General features: G+C 36.9%; 2 protein-coding genes across 6 annotated transcripts in view; one reads left to right on the forward strand and one right to left on the reverse strand.

Annotated features, from left to right (window-relative positions):
• The window catches only part of LOC105153620 (uncharacterized), a 54,159-nt gene extending 37,173 nt beyond the window's left edge, over positions 1-16,986 (reverse strand). For 2 of the 4 annotated variants that reach the window (XM_087406265.1, XM_087406267.1), the window contains exons 1-2: positions 16,853-16,969; positions 7,953-8,152 (exon numbers count right to left, since the gene is read on the reverse strand). In XM_087406265.1, the coding sequence (XP_087262391.1) occupies positions 7,953-7,983 (31 nt within the window). In that variant the 5' untranslated portion in view covers positions 7,984-8,152; positions 16,853-16,969. Of the gene's footprint in view, positions 1-7,952; positions 8,153-16,852 lie in introns of all 4 variants that reach the window. The other 2 variants (XM_087406268.1, XM_011068572.2) reach the window with 2 other exon arrangements.
• Positions 16,987-17,784: 798 nt separating this feature from the next.
• Positions 17,785-21,948, forward strand: part of tio (zinc finger domain-containing protein tiptop) — a 164,658-nt gene continuing 160,494 nt past the window's right edge. Inside the window, exons 1-2 of one of the 2 annotated variants that reach the window (XM_087406264.1) lie at positions 17,785-17,842; positions 18,360-19,048. Coding sequence is in view for 1 of the 2 variants with exons in the window: in XM_011068574.2 (XP_011066876.2) it covers positions 19,009-19,048 (40 nt within the window). In the remaining variant the exon portion in view is untranslated. Of the gene's footprint in view, positions 19,049-21,948 lie in introns of both variants that reach the window. The other variant, XM_011068574.2, reaches the window with a different exon arrangement.

The following is a 21,948-nucleotide window of genomic DNA, read 5'->3' on the forward strand; positions in this document are numbered from 1 at the left end:
ATACTTGTTATTAACTATATTAATTAAATATTTTATAATATTATATAATATTTTTTAAATTTCTGAATAGTAATAAAAATGCTTTAAATAAGGTATTAAAATTTAGAAAAATTTAGAAATAGTTTAAAAGAGATATACTTAAAAAAAAAAATTAATCAAAAAGCAACATATTAAATAATTATTTCAAATAACTTTTCAATATGAATTTTTGAAGAAATACATATTACAGATATTGAAATCTATTTTACATTTTGCTTATCAATAATTGTCTTATGTGCCATATGATTTGAATTAATTCCGTTTATATTGTGTAAATTTTTATTTTATATAATATAATTTAGAGAACGTATAAAACAATATAGGAGAAAAAAAAAGGTTTTTGAAATAGGCGCTCTTTTCAAAAATTATTTCATCTCGTTTTCTAATTCGACAGCAGAAATTCATTTACTCGCGGTTTCGCGCGCGTGCACCGCTGCGAAGTGAATTCGAGAACCGTTTAGCCGTCATACCCCGATCACGCGTCACGCAACAACCGCGTCATGGACAGCTCGCTGAGGACAATCGCGTTAGCGAACCGCAGTGGGCAAATTGAAGGTCCGATATTCGCGTAGCAGAAGGGAAACAAGTTGACGCTTCGTGCGGGCCGGGGGCAGGAAGATCGGTCGATGCCGCCTGGCCGTTATTCGGACGACGACACTTCGCCTCCCAGTCCTGGCCGCCCCTCTGCATCCCTCGCCATCCGTCCCCCTTTTCACCGCGTTCCCCCTTTACCGCCGTGCAGCCCGTGCGCGTCCTCCGCATCACCCCCGCCCTTGTTGCACCCTTTCTGTTTCCCCTTTCCAAAGTCTGCAAACCGGCAGCGACCTCGTGGCTCCGTCTCTCGTCTTATTAAGCGGAGAAAACTAGCGAATGAAATTTCCATCCGGCTCCGAAACACGCTTGTCGGTGTCGTCTCGTCTCCTCCTCCCTTCCCCTCTCTCACCCTTTCTTCTTTCTTTCTCTCTATCAACTAATATCCTCGATCCGAATTTCGTCGTCATTTGTAGTTTACCTTTGACGTGACCGAAATTCGATTTGCGTATAGTCGAGAAGTTGCAAAAATGTTTCGGTTACGACGTAACCAACTTAGCGCCCGGGTTAACCGCTCTCGATCGGATGTCGGGTATCACGCGTGGCCGCATAACAGAAGGGATCTGAACGAGCACCCTTGGTGGATTATTCCCCTGTTGCCGATATACCTTTAAAGAGTAAACTTCGGATCAAATTCCACGGAGAATTTTTTGCAATTCGTTCTCTCGATACCAGACTCTGTAACGGAAACTGTTGAAACAAGACAATGTATCGTAATCTTATTTGCAATAGCTGTAATATTCGATAATAATTTTTCCGCAGATATTCTATGATATCTCTTGGCAGTCTGCGTACTTTTAGTATACTGTGCATAGCAATCTGCAACTATATTTGAAAGAATGTATTTGCGAATTTATATATGACATTTTTTTCATCAACAGTCCATCTATATTCTATATAAAAAAAATCTTGTGCGGTTTGTTAATAAAAAAACATTTTTAAAGCTTAAATAAACCGAATTAATTTTTCAGAAAGTTAATTTTTGCACTGAGAAAAATGTTCGGTATATAAACAATTATAATTTTATTGATATGTAAATTACCAAAATTATGTTTTAATTAAAAATTTGCAATTTTAATTCAAAATATAATAACAAAATTTTAATTAGAATAGTACAATTTATAAAATATAACAAAATTTTGATAATTCATATATCAACAAAATTATGATTGTTCATATCAAACATTTCTCTTAGTGTAGAGCAACAATTTTTAACTAAAATATTCTTTCAATGACAAAAATAGATGCCTATTCATGAAAAGTAATAACATTTTTATTTAGTTTTATCTAATTGTCAGAAAAAAGTGAAATAGTGATTGGTTTTTGAAAAAATGACAAAAAGTTATTTTTCAAGCACTAAAATAATAACCAAACACTTTTTATCAAACTTTCAGAGTAATTAAAGTCATTTAAATAAAAAGATTTATTTTTATTTTCACTGTTCTATCTTTGGATAGCCTTTGTGAATAGTATAATAATATATTATTTAGTTAAAGCAAAAAAATAGATAAATTCATCAAATGATAAAAAAGATATATAAAAAATTCAATAATAAGATAAAAAGTATTCTTCGGTGTGCAAAAAATATTTATAGTCTTCGAAAATCAATGTCGCTTTTTATAGTTTTACATATATTTGAAACTTAAAAGCGATAAACTTAACGCTGGATTAGCACCTATCTGTTAATAAAGTGAGCGAGTATAGCAACTGCTATTACATGAAATAACAAAAATATGAGCAGAATTACGTTTCACATATTTCATGTCAACAATTTTTAATGAAAAAAGCTGCAGATATAATAATTCATTTTAAACACTAATAACTTTTCAGTGACTTATAAAAAAAACTTAACTGAATGGCAACATAGATAACTCGTTCTTATATTAGTAAAAATGCAGATATTGTGGCAATTATGGAACTAATAGATCAAGCGATTCTAATATCGGATATAAGCAAAACTAAGTCGATAAATCAAAATAAAGGCCTTAATAAGAGGCGCGAATAGTACGACGGATTAGAGATCCCTCGAAACCCGAACAATTTCGCGTAAATCCGTCGTGTCACGTATGTAACACGCGTACGACATTAATAAGGAGGACGATTGCCACGAGTATCGTGGATAAACCGGACGGACAGATTCACGCTGAGATTTACGAGTATTTGTCGAAAAAACAAGGATGGCCATTAATTGGGCGATGCTCGCGTGAACGTCGCTGAGGCACCGATACGTCAATGTAATATCCATGGTCGAAGCAACACTTCTAGTACTGCTCGTTGTCGTCGTTGATCGAGGATCGTCGATGACTAATCCTTAATTATAGATCGCAGTCTGGAAAAAGGATGCGCACCTGCTGCCAATGAATAAAAAAAAAACGCGAGATTGCTTCTTGAAAAGATCTTATGTGATCTGATCGTAAAGAGGAAGACGGGAAATCGCGAAAAATAAATAATACTTGTTGATGGAATTTAATTTGCTACAGCTTGATTTTACACCAATTTATCGTAATAACGATTATTACAGTTTTACTATGTTAAAATAATTTGTGTTATATAAGTACGCAATCTTTTTTCGTAACTGCAATTATTTTAATCTATAACTTTCATTTCCTAAAATTTTTCTACACGGAAAAGACGGTTATGCTGAAGTATTTAAGAATTTAACTAAATACAGATCAGAAAATAATTTTTGTTAGTCCATCAAAATAATTATTAGGACACTTAAATTAACTGCTAGAATGTCAAAACTTTTTGCTCAACATGCTTGAGATTGTTATATAATTATTGATAAACAACAAAATTATTTTTAGGTTAGTATATTGGTAAATTTTTTTATACTTCAGAAAATCATTTTTTTTTTGTGTATAAACGGATGAATATGTAGAATATTTATGTAAATGATTTCATATGTTGTAAATATGAACAAAGACATCTTAAAATATTAATAGTATCATGAAAAAAGAATAATTTTGTTAAAAATTTAATTATAGATATACAGATCTAAAAATAAATTTTGTTAAATTATATATAAAATAATTAACGGACACTTAAGCTGGTTCATAGATTATCAAAACTTTTTGCAATATTCCTCATCATGCTCGAATTTCTTGCACTTATTTTGGACTAATAAAATTATTATCAAGTCTGTATCTTATATATACACACACACACATATAATATTTAAAAATCATTTTTTCTATGCATATAGAAAATTGAGAGTAAAATATTATTGTAAAAACTGATTATTTTATGAAATAACATCATATATTTTAGCTGCAGTTAATAATGATTCGCTAATGTAAAAAGGCCAGCGATTTCCATGGGGAACGGCATTTACCGCACCTTCGATCATCACTAATCTGGCTAGAATGATCGAGGGTTTCGCACCCTCCCTCGCTCTTAATGCCCGCTATAATTAACAATAATCAGATCCCTCGGACACGAACACGCCGGCCTTGTACGACCTCGTCACCGAAATCGAAGTCCGAATAGAGCGAGCAAAAGATGACGACGAAGACGACGCGACGCGGAGAAAAGAATCCTTGCGGGACTCGTCGAACGAAATTAGACGATCCCGATCCGAAGCCCTAAGCGACCACGGGCTCCATTCCTGCAGACTCTCTTAACCTCCTTTTCATCGGTCTCCTCCTTATCCCGGTTCAAGAACGATGAGATCCGAGTGATCGTATGAAATCGACTGAATCTCCCTAACGTAATTCTGCTCGACTTGTTTGTATCTGTAAGAGGAATGGCGGACATTCGGTTCTCTCTGCCTCCAATTACAATTTCCGGCGAACCACTTATTGTGCCGTTTAGTCGTTAGGACTTGAGTATCAGAATAACATGCGAGGATAGATCCTTTCCAATTTCTGACTTCGTCGCATAACGTTTCTTTCTTCCAATTTTCTTTCAATCATTGAATATATCTCTATTCACAAAAATTTAATTCCAAGTTCTTTTACGTAACAAATAATTGAAAATTATTGCAGTTTACCTAAGGAAAAACAGGTTTGCTGAAGCATCTAAAAATCTGCAAATCAAGCGTTGATGATACAAGTAAGTGCAGCAACAAGTTTTAACAGTTTAGCAACCAATTTGAGTTTTACATAATTATTTTGATGGTCCAAACAAAATTATTTTCAGATTTGTGATTTAGCTAAATTTTCAGATATTTCAGCAAAACCATTTTTTTTCGTACATTTACACACAATCATGTCAAATATTTTGATATGATATAATATAATTTTATATAAAGTGACGGCTCAATATATGTTAAAAAAAAATATTTATATTCTAAACTTTTTTAAAACTTGGGCCCATAAAAGATATATTGAAAAGTCTACATTTCTGAGTTTGTTTATTAGCGATGCTGTAAAAGAAGCGATCGTATACAAAGGTCCGCGTAATCGGGAGAACGAGTAGTGTCCGAAAGCTGGTTACGCCGCAAGTACCATTCAATGTTTCGTACGTTCGCTAAGAAGTGGCGAGTATACCCTTTCGACTTCAGTCGTCCGAAGCATACCAAGTAGGTAAACCTTCGTAGGACCCGGAAACCATAGCAAGGTGAGCTCGCAGCATGCGAACGTCCGGCAAGCGGGAGAAGGGGGGGGGGAAGAGGAGGAAGGGACCTGCTTGCCCGAGAAGGGAGATGGACCAGAGGTAGACGCAGAGGGATGCAAGGTCCGGGGAATATTGAGCCGCTCCGTTAATGTTTATAACGACGTTAGACGTTGGTGTCCCCGAAGCGCGTGTGTAGGTGCCACGGGATAGGTAGAGAGGTGGCTTCGGCCACCCTTCGCCATAGCCGCCGTCTCTTTTTCTCCCCAGGTCCACCGTTCTCACTCTTCGATGCTGTTTCTCTCTCTCTCTCTCTCTCTCTCTCTCTCTCTCTCTCTCTCTCTGTCTCCCTTTCTCTTTCTCCTCCTCGGTGGCGGCAGTAGTGGCAGCGCCGGTAGCAGGACAGGAACTGACATAAGCGCGCGAGTGTGTATGTAGAGCACGTACTCGGGGGCTCTCCAGTTCGACGGAGTAGGTGGAGGGTGGGTGGTCGTGGGGACTCCTGTGTCGGAGGAGGAGGGGACGGATGGCGGGTGAGTGGGTGGTTGAAGGTGGCGGAGGACGAAGAGGAGAGGGTGGGCTGCATTCTAGCAATGGGATGAGGGAGCCTCTGTCTAATCGATGCCGCGGCGGTGCGCGCTCGCCCCGCTGGCTATTACGCACCTTAATGTCCTTTTCCCTCGACCCCCTCCCCCCTCCTCCTCTACCGCCCGCCGCCCCCGTCCGGCCAACCACCCACTCGACGGCCCTCGCGTCGTCCTCCACCTTCGACGCCGCGCCGCGCGCCACCCGCCGCCGTTGCCGTTGCCGCCGTTGACGCTCCTTCTCGCTCTCTCACCCTTATTCCGCAGCTTCTCACGGCGACCACCGTCCTTCTCTCACCCGCTGCTTTCCTTTCGTTCTCTCCGGCACTGAGAGAGAGGCGGCCATGACACGTGTCAATCTACCGCAGACGCCCGGATCGATACCGACGGACCTCGGCTTCTCTCTTTCACTCTATCTATCTCTCTCTCTTTCTCGACGCTCCTCCGCCTCTTCCTTCGTCGTACTGCCGACAACTGCCATCCCCCCGTCATCCTCCTCAACCAACCTCCCCCTCCCCCTTTATCACTTCCCCGGTAACCGCCGCGCACCCTGCAACGAACCTTCTACGAATGCTGGCGCTGTATGCTAGGCTAGCACTCAATGTCTGACCTGCTGTCTCCATCGGGATCCTCTCTATCGAGACAGAAGAAGCTTCGAATTCAGTTCAAATGTTTTCGAGTTTGACCAATCGGGACGAGATCTTGGTCGTCTAGATCTACGTCGCTTGGGAGCTAAATGGGACGATGTTTTTTGTAGCTTCAGGGTGAAAAGAGGTCTTCTCCTACGTGGAGGCATTTGCCCCTTTAAGGATATCATTTAAAGACGTTCGATTCGTTCGGCTGCGAAAAGGAATGCGACTTCTGCTGACAGATTTAATGTGGTTACCTAAAGGACACCAGATTCTAAGTTAAAAGGATGTTAGGCGGTCAGTAACTTTGCGGAACAAACTTCTTGCGTGGCCAGAACTTTCTCGTAAAGTGCACGATTATTCATAACGGCTGAAAGAAAAGAGCCGAAACAAATATTCTGAATGCGTACGTTTCCATTGAGAGAAAGATAGTTTCTATAAAAAAAAAGAAAGAAAGTTGTCCATTTTATTTCACAGATGCGATTAAAATGAGATTAATACTTTATAGAATATATTATAAATCTGGCAGATAAATTTGTTACAAACGACACATTTTGATAAACAATGAATTTTTTATGCAAAGAAAAATTTTATGCGTACGATTTAATTTTTCCTTATTTATTTGTTGATTAAAAGTACATCATAGCACATTATCGCACACATTGTATTCATGCTATACATTTTCCTTATTTTTTTATATGTTGTGTGTGTAAATGATTTCTTAATCTGTTTTCAAAAGTGGGATGTATTTATACAAAATATATTACATTACATTTATTTCGATAGATATATAAGTAAAATAGCTTTTGACAGTTATTACTATTAAAGCAATAACACTATGTCAAATTTCATGGATGTGCGTGAGTTAAAAATGGTTACAGGTTTAATGGACAATCTAGTGACTGCAATCAATGTCACAGGATAATAGTGACTAGATTCTCCACAACCCCCTGTGAAAAAATGGAGCGCGTGATCTGGACCACCCTCGCAATCCAGAAACGACCTCTCGATCGAGTCGTAAAACTTTTATTTTCGCCTAACAAACGTGTAACGCTTATTTATAATGGCACAGAAAAAAAAGACTATCACCTATTTTAACTATTCAAAAAGAAAAAAGAAAAAATCAAACTATGTTTAATTTTTTTAAAAATCTTAATGTTTACGCATGCATATGATAAATATAATATCATTGTATTAGATATACAATTATAAATGTGAGAAAATTATTTTAAAAGATAGAGAGAAGTTTATTTAAATCCTGAACATTAAATAGATAAGATTAAACTTTACATGTGAAGCATATTGTAAGTTGTTGGAAGTAGAAAAAGAAAAATTAATAATTTAAGCAGTAATTAAACATACTTGAGTGTTACTTTTATTACGTAAATTAATTCCTATATATCTCACTTAAATTGCCACTTCAGTATCATAATTAAGCGGTGTGAAATTAATTTTTCTTTGATATCGAAGTGTTCCTTGCACAAGTAGTAGGATTAATTGCGTTAAGAGAATGTCGACGTGCATGAACGAATTACAGTACGATAACGTTCCTTACAAAAGTGGAGAGATAAATTAACGTCTTCCATCCACACCAACAGTCCGCTTGCGTTTCTGGTACTTTACACTCGCCAAGTTCACAATATTATCGCTCGTACTTCTATGAAAAATTGTACCATGTCGCGTGTACGAGACCGGATAGAGTCCGCGTTGCAATCGTAACTTTTTAACGTGGACAAAAATATGCCGGTGCTCAGACTGAAACGTAATGAAACATAAGGATAAAATATGCGAAGTGATAAGTAATTATAAGAATCTAACTTCCACAATTGATACTCTTTGCATTTTATTCTGAATTCATTATTGTACATAATATTGCTATATATCTGAAATTGTTTATACATCTTGAAAAATTGAATAAAATTGCAGTATTTAACCTCTTCAAATCTAATCTAATTTTATTAAAACGCAATGTAAAAATTTTTTTTATTCAATTCATGCACACTTTAATATGTAGTTGATACTAAACAATTAATTTTTTTTAATTTTGATTATTAGATCTCAGATGATGTCGATAGAATTAAATAACTTCAAGGGATAATATCTTTAAATTTGATGTTACAATGCAGAATGTAAACAAATTAAAAAAGAAAATAATAGTAAAAAATAGTAAAAAAAATCCTTATTAATTAAAGTACAATTTCGTAAAGATACTTGCGTATAAAATTTCTAGAAAGTTAAAGCGTAATATCTTTAATTATACAGCAGTAATTAATTTTACTTCTTACATAATTGGAATAATACTGTACATAAATGTAATCATACTTTTAAAACATAATCATACTTTTAATTGTTCCTTTCGAAAAGTCACTGCGTCATTTTCTATAACATGTCAACAAAACTAATCATATTGAAAAATAGCTGCAATTACTATAATTTAACTAATATAATTTATAGTCATTTTTTGGAACAAATATATTTATAATCGCTTAAACTATGCAAATATTGTAATTATGCTATCAATAAAAGTTGTACACATTGCTTGAAAATCTTTAGTTTTTCCGTAACATATTTTTCAATTGTTATTACCAATTAGTAAGTGAATTTAAGAAAATTATTATTTTCGCTATATAATTATGATTGCATTTACTGAATAAAAATGTTTATTTTATTTACCATTCATATTTTCTCTCTTCTTTTATAATATTAATATTTAAAATTATCATAATTTATAGTACAATTATTTCATATTTGAGAGAATTGTACATATGACATTGTTATTATAGCAGTAATAATTATAATAATGGAGCTCCTATCATAATTATTTAAAAATGCAATTATAGCTACAAATACCAAACACTTTTCTCTCAGTATATAAAACGGTAAGAATAATTTTGTTAAAGTATTTAAAAATTTAGTCAAATACAGATTTAAAAATAATTTTGTTGGACTATAAAAATAATTACGCGTAAAAATTTTAAGCATGATGAGCAATGCTGCAAAACATTTTAATTTCTACCAACAATTTAAACATCTAATATAATTATTATGATAATTTAATCAAATTATTTTTAAATTTGCTAATTAAATTTTTATTTCAGATACTTTAACAAAACCGTATGCATTCTTTCATGTACAGTTATTTCTAGTATTCAATATATATGCTCAATATTCAACTCTATTCAATATTAAATATTCATGGAAACTACTAGATATATCAAAACATATTTTAGTTTTTGATAAATCGAGAAGCAGTGAATATCTTGTATTAAACCTTTTGATTTATTTTTCTCAGGTTTCGATATCAATAGCCATCGGGACGTATACTAATTTCTAGTCTAATTTTTAACGCATATGATTCAATAAAATTCAATGAAGTATCGGACATTTCGTAAAAGTCACGATAGACGAACTTTATCAGCGATCTAAAAAAAAAAGTGAGCCGTAACAAACGGACCGTGGGGGGTTCATCTGCGACTTCTCCACGTCGAAACATCGCGGCAATTATTTTCAAACAGGCCGCCTCCGGTCGGTCAATCTTCTCATCCGGTACCCGAAGGTATTCTAATCGTCGACTCGATCGCTCGCTCGGGCTATTTTTGAAACTACGCGAAGGTTACTTTGTTGGAAATGCGACCTCCCATCCCGTTCCATCTTGCTTCTGCCCCTTCTTCCCTCCCCCTTTCGTTCAAACTCGACGAACCTTTCTATTCTATCTCGCCCTTCTCGCTTACCGACTTTCCTTTCGACGCTCGAGAAACGAGTGCGGGATAATTCATGGAGGTCTCGGGGAAAAGGAGGAATTCGGTGGAATACAGAAGAAGATGGAGAAAATGAAAAGAGAGAGGAATCGTGACGCTTTCTTTGCACGACGCATTGGACAGAAGAAGTCGTCTTCGTCTTTCACCCCCTTGCTCGATTTGTGCCCTAGTCCGAAAATTGTTCCTTGGCGAATGACGCGATTCTAACGAATTTCCCTATCATCTCTCGTTGAGTTTCAAAATAAATGATTAAAAAATGTGCGTTGTTTCTTCTATTAAGATCGAGAAAAATAAGAAGATAAGAGAGAAATAGGGCAGAGGAGGAGAGAAGGGGTATATATATATATATATATGCGAGACGTGATAAAAAAATAAATGTAAACGCCTGTAACTCTCGCACAGATGCAATTCGATTCGGCAACAAACACGGGGTATTTAGCTGGCGGCAATCGACGTCTGTAAACTATTTCGTATACGCGATTTTTTCAGCCAAATTTATGGCCACGAGAAGCGAAATGTCGATAGTAGATCTATTTTCAAGCGTACCGTGTGCGTACGTCCGTCGTATGGTGTTATCCGCGATCACGCATATATAGATACTATTGTACACGCACACATACAAACATGACCGCCCACGTAAAGTTCGCTATTCGCTGGACGATTCTTATTGCGTTGCTGCGTTACGATTTTTAAAACAAATCAGAGGAAATTGTCGGACGTGCCAAATGTAAAAATTGTGTTGGCATATCTAAATATCGCAATAACCAGGTGCTGGTTCTCTGCACATGTAATCTTATTCTTCGACTTTATTTTACATTTCTATTTCTGTCATACAATTTTTTATTTCTATATACATATATTATATTTTATATATTAACATAATATATAAAATATAATGTAATGTGTATATATATATATATATATATATATATAATATTACATATTGAATATAATGAATTTATTAAAATGCGCCGTCTATAATAAATTTATAATATATCATATAAAATGTGTTAATCTCATTTTGAAATTTTTGATCGACTTGTGTATCATTTAATCACGTTACAAAAATAAAATAGATACCTTTTTATTCTTTTTATGATAATTATTTTTCTCTCCATGTATTGCTGAATTATATAAAAGTTTAGTAAGATGCAAATGTGGAAATAATTTTGTTAAATCGTCAAAATAATCATGTAGAAGTGATGTTTAAGCGTTGCGCTGATAATGCTGCAAAAAGTTTTAAGCAACGAGGTTGAGTATCTTACAATTATTTTGATGGTATAAAATTATTTTCAGATTTGTATCTAGCTAAATTTTTGAACATTTCAGCACAGTTCTTGCCATATCTTTTATGCAATTATTGCATTTATGTCTCGCTTTTCTATTGCATTTATGTCTTTCAAAATGTCTCCGATATGGATCATCGAAGAAAACAGTAAATGTGCTTGGAGCCGCAAGGTCTCCAGCAAAAGATTACAAAAGCGTATTCAATGGTTGACAGAATAAGTCTCGCTACATAGCAAAACCGAACATAGTAAAACCCAATGCTACTCGTCTAAGTATTGCATCGGCGTTACATCGAGATTATCGATATCGCCTATTGTTATCTGACAGATTGACGGCTTGGACTGACAGTAAACACACGCTCGCATACCCACGCGGATTTCGACGCGCGCGAGAATCGAGATCTAGGAGGATTGTCGCGATATTGTAAGATTGACATTGCCACCGTGAATACAGCAGATAGCTCTGAGAGAGGACTTTGTTTTACGAGGTGCACTTATTTCGGCCCCGCAGGGGTCTGGCACTACCGGCAAGTAGACACACATAAATTTATGCGCGACGGACTCGTACACTGACCCACATTGTATAACGGGCTGTCTTTAGAAATATTCGCAAGTTTAGTGCCTCTGGGTGCGTCTACCGACATCGGCAGCGCTCGTAAAAGGAACTCCCGCAGTCAACAGTAGGAGACACAAACGCGTCTATTGCGTTACACGAGATCGTTTTTGGCCACTCGTCACTCGGTGCTATATAATCGTAAGGAAAAATTTACTTTTTCATAATTAAAAAATTGTTTATATTATTTTGGAAATAGTGCATCTCCTTTGATCATCAAACTTACAGAACAAGAATTGAAAAACAACTTTGTTGAAATATTAAAAAATATAACCAAATACAGATTGAAAAATAAGTTTATTAGATCATAATAATTATGTAAGAGACTCAGGTAATAATGAGTAATGTAAAAAGTATTGATATTTTAACAACTAGCTTGAGTATCCTATATAATTATTTGGATAGTTTAACAAAATTATTTTCAAATCTGTATTTATAAAGTATATAAATTTTTAGATACCTTAGTATATGCTTTCCATATAAATTATATAATATTTTGTTTAATTTATGTTTTCCTATTTAAAAATTGTATTCTGTATAAAATTTCATCTATATAAAATTTCGTCTTTGACATTAATGATTAATTTTGTTTTTAACGAGGCAACAGAAAGGAATGTTTTAAAAAGAAATGAAACGCATAATCGCAACATTAGCTATTTTCCTTGGGGAACACGGTCATATCGTTTTCCGACCCGTACTGACCATGTACAATACTCCGAGTTGCACTGGTTGGATAAAGTTTACCGTTGGTAAGACGTCGGAAGAAATATTAGCCTGGACGGAACCTTTCGCACAGAGGAAAGTTATCGCAAAGTTATGAGAGCCGTCAAACATACAAGTTAATGATTTATTGAAGAATTTATTTCATGAATCTAAGGTGACTGCGAGATACGTACTTTCTTCGGCAAGCGGACGTTGTTGTCGGCACACTCAGCTAGCCTTTCACCTCTTTGAGCCAAATATCGCGAATGCGGTATCGCGAATGAATCTTACATTGCAACGCTCACATAAGGAGAGCAATTCACATATGTTCGCGATATTTTTACGGAGTGTCTTATAAGTTGGCCGTTGCTTTCATCTATATTAGAAACCAAACTGAAGAATTGTACTCGTTTTCACATTTGTCACTGAAATGACAAAGTTAAAAATAACTCATTTTTTTTTATAAATAAAGATTTAATTTAATTTAATTTAGATTAATTTTTATTAAATTTAATTAATTCATTTTATTTAATTTTAGTAAATTTTATTTATGTTGTTTAAAATAATAATATAACCAAAAAACACAAGTTGTTTGTTTTTCCTAAGGAATTTTGCTTTACAAAAATTTAATTTGGATTTTATGTATTTATTAAAATATTTAAAAACATGTCTAATGATATAAATAATAATAAATTTATATAATGGTCGATTTTAGTTTGATTTTATTTATTAATCAATATAAGTTGATTACATTAAGTCGCTATTAGAAAATTCTCGCGAATAAAAAGGAAAACATTTTTTTTTATATTTGTTTAATATATGTATACCTATAGATTATTATTTCTAACTATTATTTTGCTTCTCTTGAAAAAATTCCGATAAATATTTTATCAACATATATAGACACGGTTTCGGAAAAAACTAATAAATTTAGATTAGGTCTAATTGTCCGATACGAATGTCATTTAAAAAACGATTTCGTCGCCGAAATTGAATTGATTTAATGCGTGTGAATAAAAATGACGCAATCTCTTAAACTTTTCTGCAAAAATAATACAACTGTTTCCCAAATAAAATGTGCTTCTTATAATTATTTTATTTTCTTTATGATTTTAAAAATCAAGATATAAATCTTTATCGACATAAAATATAAAAAGTTAAAAAATTAACAAATGCAATTAAGAGATAAGTATAGCATAAGTCACAAAATTATACAAAAAATTATACAATTGCGTAAATAAAAGTCGAAAACTGAGGAAATTTTCTATAAAAAAAAACATCTTTATTTAGATCATCTTCAATCTTGTCAAATAAAAATTTGCGGAAATTAAGTAATTAAGATTAATATTTATATTCAATATTTAATTATTAAAAATAAAAAAATAGTAAATATTAAATTTGAATATCACGTTTCTCTAACTTAAAAGTAACTAATAAATAAATAAAAATTTTACTGCTTGACGATGTATGGTCAACACATCTTTCCGTACTGTACATTTTATTTATTATCTATTATTTTATAATTTGATTTAAAATTTTTTTAATTGTGTTCCTTGCTATCTTTGGATAAACAGTTTACTTTATGTGCTTGCAGTATTCGTTGACAGGCACCGAAAATTGTGAGTTCCATCCAGCCTTGTAACTGGCATGGGAAAATATATTCTCGACAAAGAACTTAATTTGGCCTGAAGACTGCAATAAATGAATTTCATGTCTTCCGGTCTTTTTTATATGTTAGGCAGTTTAAGTATATAACATTGCGTTATTATCGCTGAAGAAAGTTAGAAGACTAACGAAATGTACGAAATTTATTATCGTTTAACTATTTTTCTTTGTCTTGTCATCTCTTCAATAAATTTAACTTTTATATTGAGAGATTTCTTTGAACAATTTGCGCATTCCGAACACCGCCTATTCCCTTTTCATTTATTTTATAGTAAATATTATAAAATTATTAATTAATATGAGTACGTATAAATAATCCACTTCACTAATTTCATAAAATACTTTCCTCTTTTATCTTACTCTTTATTTACAATAATTGTATAATTTAATAAAAAAATACGTTAATTATAAATTTTCATATACATAATTAATTATTTTCTAGTAATGATTTAGATTATTAGTATATGATATAATACAATTCATATGCAGCACATAAATCCTTGCATAAATCATATAACAAATATGATTGCCAAGATAATATTAAGACTATAAATAATGACTGAAAACTATCCACGTCATATATACTTTTACTGCAAAATGTCTATGTTATACCTGTCGTTCCCGTCGATATATCCACCGATACGTGCTCCGAAAAAAAACCTAGCATTGCATTACGGAAAAATGTTGCCTCCCTTTGGAACGCTTCTGTCTCCGTGAAAATGAGAGCCAGGCGCCATAATCATAAACCAAGGTACATCTGCATGCGCGCTAACGAAAAGCCCATAAGTACAGCTATATTCTCTCGAATCCAGTAGAAAGTGCGCCAGGAAACAAAATGGAGAAAAACAAGGACAAAGGTTAAAAAAAGAAGGAAAAGTTCGCGGCTAGCCTCGTTAATATCTGATCCACGGGGCAAGCTCGCCAGAACGACAGACGACCGCTGGTAAATTGGGCGTCGGTGCACTTTTAATTGACAGGAATGTTTAGCCGTAATGAACGCACGCCGCGCTGGATGGAAGGAGCGAAGGATAAGACGGGGAGCGTACGCCGACGGTAGCAGTAGTGCCGTCAACGACGACGACGACGATGACGATGACGACAGGAAAGAAACAGTGCAGTGCCAGGACCACGACTAGATAGAGACACGGTGGCAGGAGCATAAACATCCTCGACCCTCAGTGGCGGCGGCGGCGGGGGTGCAGCGCGCACGTTCCGCACTGTAGGCGTCGCCGTTCTGTTCCTACCACGACGGCAAGGGTGTTCTATGACGCTATAGATCATGCGGGCTCCGCCTGGTGGGCGGAGACTGCCTGCCAGTTGGTACGGTTCACCCCACAACACTGCTGCGTTGCCAGCGCCTCCACCGGTGCCCGCCAAAACGAGCTCTCAAATCGAGACAGTACAGATCACCGGATTCTTTAAAAATAATATCTTCCAGGGATTTTTTCGAACCCAACAGGATTTCGGAAGACTTGGAGAGAGCGGCGAATCACTGAGTGAAGAAAGCGACGAGAAGAAAGTAGTTGTTCAGAAATGAAGAATGAAGTTTCTCAAAAAGTTGTTCATTAGAACAGATTCTTTATAAGAAGACGTTGAGAACGATTGCTTCTTATTATTTCTTCATTTATATAGTGATTCTTATAGTGAATTTTATAATAATTTATTGATGTGTGACATTTACTATGTTATATTCAAATTGTTTAAAGTGACAATTGAATAAATTTATTGCAATTATAAATATACAACTCTTTCTTTTGTAAATTTTATAATACTGTTCCTGAAACTATTAGTTGCTAGAATAAGGAGGTCACAGACACTTAATAACGATTCCAGATAAATCGTGAATGTCAAAAGATAATCATTTTTACAATTGTTGGAAACATTTTTTTACAACACTACATGTTCGTTAACTATTCGGTAACTTTCGATATTAGCTATAAGTAAACTGATCTCCCAGCATATAAATGCAACGCATTCTAGAGTATAAGCATATACATTTTAGTAAAAGAGAAATGTTCAGCAAAACTTTAGAACTGTTGTTTAATGCAACAATAAATTTTAACTTAGCGGTATTTACTAATGTTTTGTATTTAATACGAAAAGCAGCTTTAATTAATATATATATAATTCTCTATTAGTCTTCTAAAAGTTCCAACAATTTCCAATTAAATTGACGTCATACTTTTCTATGTACCACAACTGTACGTATTGATTTCAACATACATACATATTGCTACAAATTTTCCCAAAAGGAAGCAGTCAGGACGCATAGAATCTTAAATATAACAAATTTTATAGTTTCGTACATCTACTGTGCGTTTTGAGGTTAGATCTCGAAATACTCAGTAATACACTCGACAGCTTTACTTGTCGATCTACCCACGAATTACACTCTTAATTCGCTAACAAATAATACCAATCGAGTACTCACCACGATCAGCAGTATCCTCCTACACGGTTTTCTTCGTGAAAATCTCGAGAAACTCCTAGGTGTGGCTCCGCGTCGCCGTAGTACCGTAGTCGTCGTACAGCAGCGCCGCTCGTGGCTGCTATCAGAATCACCGCGGCTACAGCGACGTCCTCTCCCCCCTCGTGCGCCTCCCTCGTGGAGCGACATAGTCGTGGACCCCGCCTCCTTTTCCGACCTCCTCCTCCGTGCGCGCGAGCGTGCTTATAGTCCCATAGATCTGTCGACAGGCCCTCCGAATCCAGTTGATTCCTTTTTTCATTCAGTATCACGTACAACTCTGTCCGAAAATCCCGCGGCCCGGATAGCTGGTGAAAAAAAACCGGCAAAAAAACGAGAAAAATCGCGGCATTGGACTGCGACAGAGAGAACGACGCGTGGGTGCCACGTCGCGGCCACGTTGCAGTGAGGAGCGCATCCGCCAGAGTTTGGTGCATTCGCAGACGAGAGTGGCTGGCTTTTGCGCCGTCGCTGGTGCGGCGAGACCCCTCGCGTCTGCTCGCGTCGCGACGCGCGTGTATGGGTATAAACCGAGAGAACGACAAGACGCGCACGTCTCCCTCTCCTCCCCCCACGGGGATCTCGCTCATTCACTCGGTACACTTCGTCCAGCGGATGTCTCTTCGCAGATCCCTTCCCGCGTCCCTTCCCCGCCTCCTCGCGGCCTCGTCGGCCTCCTCGTTCACGGGCCGCGGACGCGATCGTGGCCGCGGCCGCGGAGGAGAGAAAGAACGAGGGCGACGGAAGGCGGGAAGGAGAGGTCGAGCGGGCGAGAGTGAGGTTAGCAAGGAAGAGCGGGCGAGCGAGGAAACGAGAACGAGTGTCGGAGGAGGGAAAGAGGACTACTACTACTCCTGGGGTCCCCCCCACCACACGGCCTGCCGCCGCGACGCCAGTCTGTAGTCAGTCAGCGCTGGACCGCCGCCCGCTCGATTTCGCGATCCACGAACGACGGTAGCCACCACCTTCACCTCCTCCCCGCTTCTTTTCCGTCTACCGCGTTCCGGATCTTTCGCTCTCTCTCTCTCTCTCTCTCTCTCTCTTTCTCCCTCTCTCTCTTTTTCTCCTTATCTTTCTCTCCCACACGAATTCTTTCTTCTCTTTTTATTCGTCCGCTCTCTGTTGCCGCGTTTTTATCATCTTTATCTACACGTGTTCTCTTTCACTTGTTTTATAATTATCTATCTGATTATCTGTGTCTTTTTTTCTCTAGTTTTTGATTTTGAGATCTTTCGATACTTACGTATGTACGCCAAGTATCGTACGCGCGTCGCGAGTGAATGCGACGTGTCATCGCGAATTACGTAAAAAGATTATCGCGTGATTATCGGGATTCTTCCCTTTCCTCCTTCGATGTAACTATCAGATATCTTAACGTAATCCCGATAGCGGTCGAGACGAGCATCGCGTACTGGTGTTAACACGACGACCGATCGGGAAAGTGACGAGTGACACTCATGATTGCTTGCAGAGAAAAGTGGTGAACCAGGGGTTGGTGCACAAAGTACGAAGTAAATCGGTCCGGTATCGCGAGATCGAGAATTACTCGCAATTCAGTGCGACCGGTGAAGAATGTAGTGACGATTGTAGCCCGAGGCTAATTAATTCAGCCGCCGATACATCGACGCGAGTAACATCACCGTCGATCGGCTCCGAAATGGCGACGCGAGTACAGATGATTTTACAAAAGTGAGAGATCCTTGGAACTTTGCGTTCTCGATTGCGCTTTGAGATTTGACAGGTATGTTGTCGCTTCGCCTCGTAATCGGTTCCTTGTGAACGTACGTACGATAAAGTGCACAAAGTTGGCCGCGAGCCCTCCATAGAATGATGGCGATCGCAAAGATTGCATCAAGATTGACGACGAACGGGTCGTCTGCGATCACGATGAGGTAGTGGTCGTCGGGACACGTGCCAGGTGGTGACCACAAGTGTAAACCGGAAGAGGAAGGCAAGACTTTTACCCCAGGTGCGAAGGGTAATCCCGGGGGAAGATTCTAGAAGGATACTTTCTCTTGGCAACTTCCAATCGCTTGACTTTTTGGGGACCAACCGATCGCAGTCGAAGGCGAAGAGAACTGGAGGCCGCACGGATAACCGAGCACTCCCGAAGGACGCAGATGCCCCGAAGGAAACAGCACGCACCGCAACGCATGAAATGTGAGTCGAGACAGAATCCATGCACAAGCCAAGACGATTAACAGTGACGATGAAACGCAAAGGAAATTTGTCGATCGAGCCGATCGAGAAATGAAGGGACAAAATCCGTTGAGTTTTTTTTTTCAGATTTTCCATAATCGAATTAGAAACGAAACTAAACTGTAGCGTTAATTGTTGATTTTTGCAAATTGAGGAATTCTCATTGTTTACCTGAATTTTATTTGGACTTGATTTTCGCGAAGATTTCCTCGCGCGAGAAAAATGCACGGAAGCAAATTTTCTCACGTGTGACGAAAAGTTCGATCGAGAAGCCGGCGTTCCACCGTCGCTGATTCGTCGAGCAAACTCGCGGAGCCACGTGGAATACCACGTGGAATGCGGCGTGATTTCGGGAGTAATCGCGGGGAATTCCACGCGCGGGATTACATCCGCGTTTATTTTCTCCCGACGTGACTAATTATTTCTTCGGAGCCGCGTGCTTACGGGAACATTTGACGCGCAACAAAAATTCAAGCGATGTGAGACGGGCACGATTGAACCGTCGTGCGATGATCGTCATCATGCTCGTCAAGCGCCGTCACGTCGGAATAAAATTCTTCGATGCGCACAATTAGAAAATTTACTGCATTTCTGCAGCGCGTGTTTATGGATTAATTAAAACGAAGAAAACGTCTAGGCGATCGTAAGGAAACTTCCATAAAGTCGTAGAATGTCTTTTACTACCCGTTTAGCGTTCACGCGTATCTCGCTGACAGAGTTCCTAAGTTACGCCACTGTCGTGCACAGTGGATATTATCGTGCGGAAAACTTTTAACGCGATGATTAAACAAATAGAAAATACCTGTTTTGTTGAACCGATGCGATCTCACGACTTAACACAGTCGCACGTTCAATGCAGAAAACTAAGCGTTTTGACACAATTTTTAAATTTGTTTTTCGAAAAAATTTTCTTAATTTTTATTGACGATAAATATATAGACCGCATTGCCAGCGATAAATTAAAAATAGAATAGAGCACAATTTTGTTGTAGATAGATCATCGGTATAGTGTCGACTGCTTGAGTAATTTTGAGTATGTGGGAGATGAAAAGTGTAAGTATATAAAATATGAATAGTGAGGTCAGATTCTATCTTTTTTTCGGATACTTTAAAATAGAGATTATCGACAAATCAAAGCTAATTAAATAACTTTTTTATACTTTTATCTGCAGTATTATGAGCGACATATAAAATATATAATTTCAAGAAAATTAATGATCTATGATACAAATGTTCTACTTATATATAGTGCTTAATGATCATATAAAAATATCGTATCATCCTGATATTAAATATATCAACTTTTTATAAAGATAGATACTGAGGAGCAAAGAAAGAAAGAGATTTATATTTTCAGGAAAAGAATGTCTTAATTATATTCCAAGTTCTATCAATTTTTAATAGAATTTATAAAAGCGCGTTTTAAATAATACTGCTATTCTATAAAACAAAAAATTTTAGCCGTACGTTTCTATTATATTTACTATATTTTTATTATATTCTGAATTTTTTTGTTTGCATATCGCTTACAAAATTATGATTAAATTTTTTATAGATATCATCATCTATTAATTAGATATATTGAATTTTTATCTGTGTGCATATGTGTGCATTTGATTATGCAATAACTTTCCTGAAAAATAAATTACACCTAATAAAACACGTAATAAAAGAAAGGTTAAAGTTATATAAGAATTTTTTACGAACATAACTTCTCTTGAAAGACAATTTAGTAAATATAAAACATACATTTTCTGTAACATGGAGTGTACTAAATAATTTTTATAGTACAATATACATTCTTCACCTCTTTCCTTTTACAAAAATATTAAAAAAAGAAACAGTTTTCTTAATAAAATTGAAAATTATTGGAACATGCTAACAGTTATACAATATTTTTTCATGTTAACATCTTTTGAAAAAGGAGTAATGCGTGAGATGTTTATTAATTCAACTTACATACATCAGAATATCTGATTAATCTTTTCTTTTCTTTAGATTATTATATTTTTCAATCAAAATATGCGCATCGATTGTATTCTTATGTCCATTTAAAAATTTAAAGTAAACCATTAATTATGCGAGTGAAAATTAATAAAGTTCCATCGTATTAGCGCGTTTAGCGAATTTTTATAGTTGGGGAAGTTGAAATCTATCTATCCTCACCTCGGTTGGGTAAGGTCGAAGATGGGCCGAAGGCGTGCAGCACGCCATTTCGTTGAATCTCCCGACAGATGGGCAGAGAGTGGCCGCGGCGGCGAGGCCCACGTTCAGACCGCGGCGATTTGTGCATTTAAGGCCGTGACGCGCGCCATGCTGCCTTTCCCACGTGGGGAGTCATGAGGCGTAAACAAACTCGGTGGCGGAGGGACGCCATCTTGGTGAAGTTCTGCCCGGAAACATTTACAATTCACTCAACTTATCTTAACCGAAACTCGGCCAAGCGCCGATAAATCTCGTGCGCGGGCGCGACGCGACGCGACGCGACGCGACGCCGGAGCCGCGTACCATAAATTCGCAGCAGTCCGCGGAGTTTCACTGACGTGTGTGCCACGAGTTTTTCGCCGGTTCCGACATCTTCGACAGCTCCACCGACGATCGAGGCGATTTCCTACATTCCTAATCCAGATGATTTTCTTTCCTACATGTATATGTGAACATTTCGTTACTGGATTAGTTACTGGAAATTGGTTTCAGCCGAAGATCTATTATTTGTTTGGTTGCCCAGAAAATTTAGCTGGACTCGAGTAGAAAGAACCTTTTTAAAAAAGGGTTAAAAAAGGATATCAAGTAGGTGCTCCTTGAACAAAAACACTATTGTACCAAATAAAAAGATGAGAAAGAATTATTGTACCAAATAA

The sequence above is a fragment of the Acromyrmex echinatior genome, chromosome 5, assembly GCF_024713525.1.
Source record: "Acromyrmex echinatior isolate Ae372 chromosome 5, ASM2471352v2, whole genome shotgun sequence".
NCBI lineage: Eukaryota > Metazoa > Arthropoda > Insecta > Hymenoptera > Formicidae > Acromyrmex > Acromyrmex echinatior.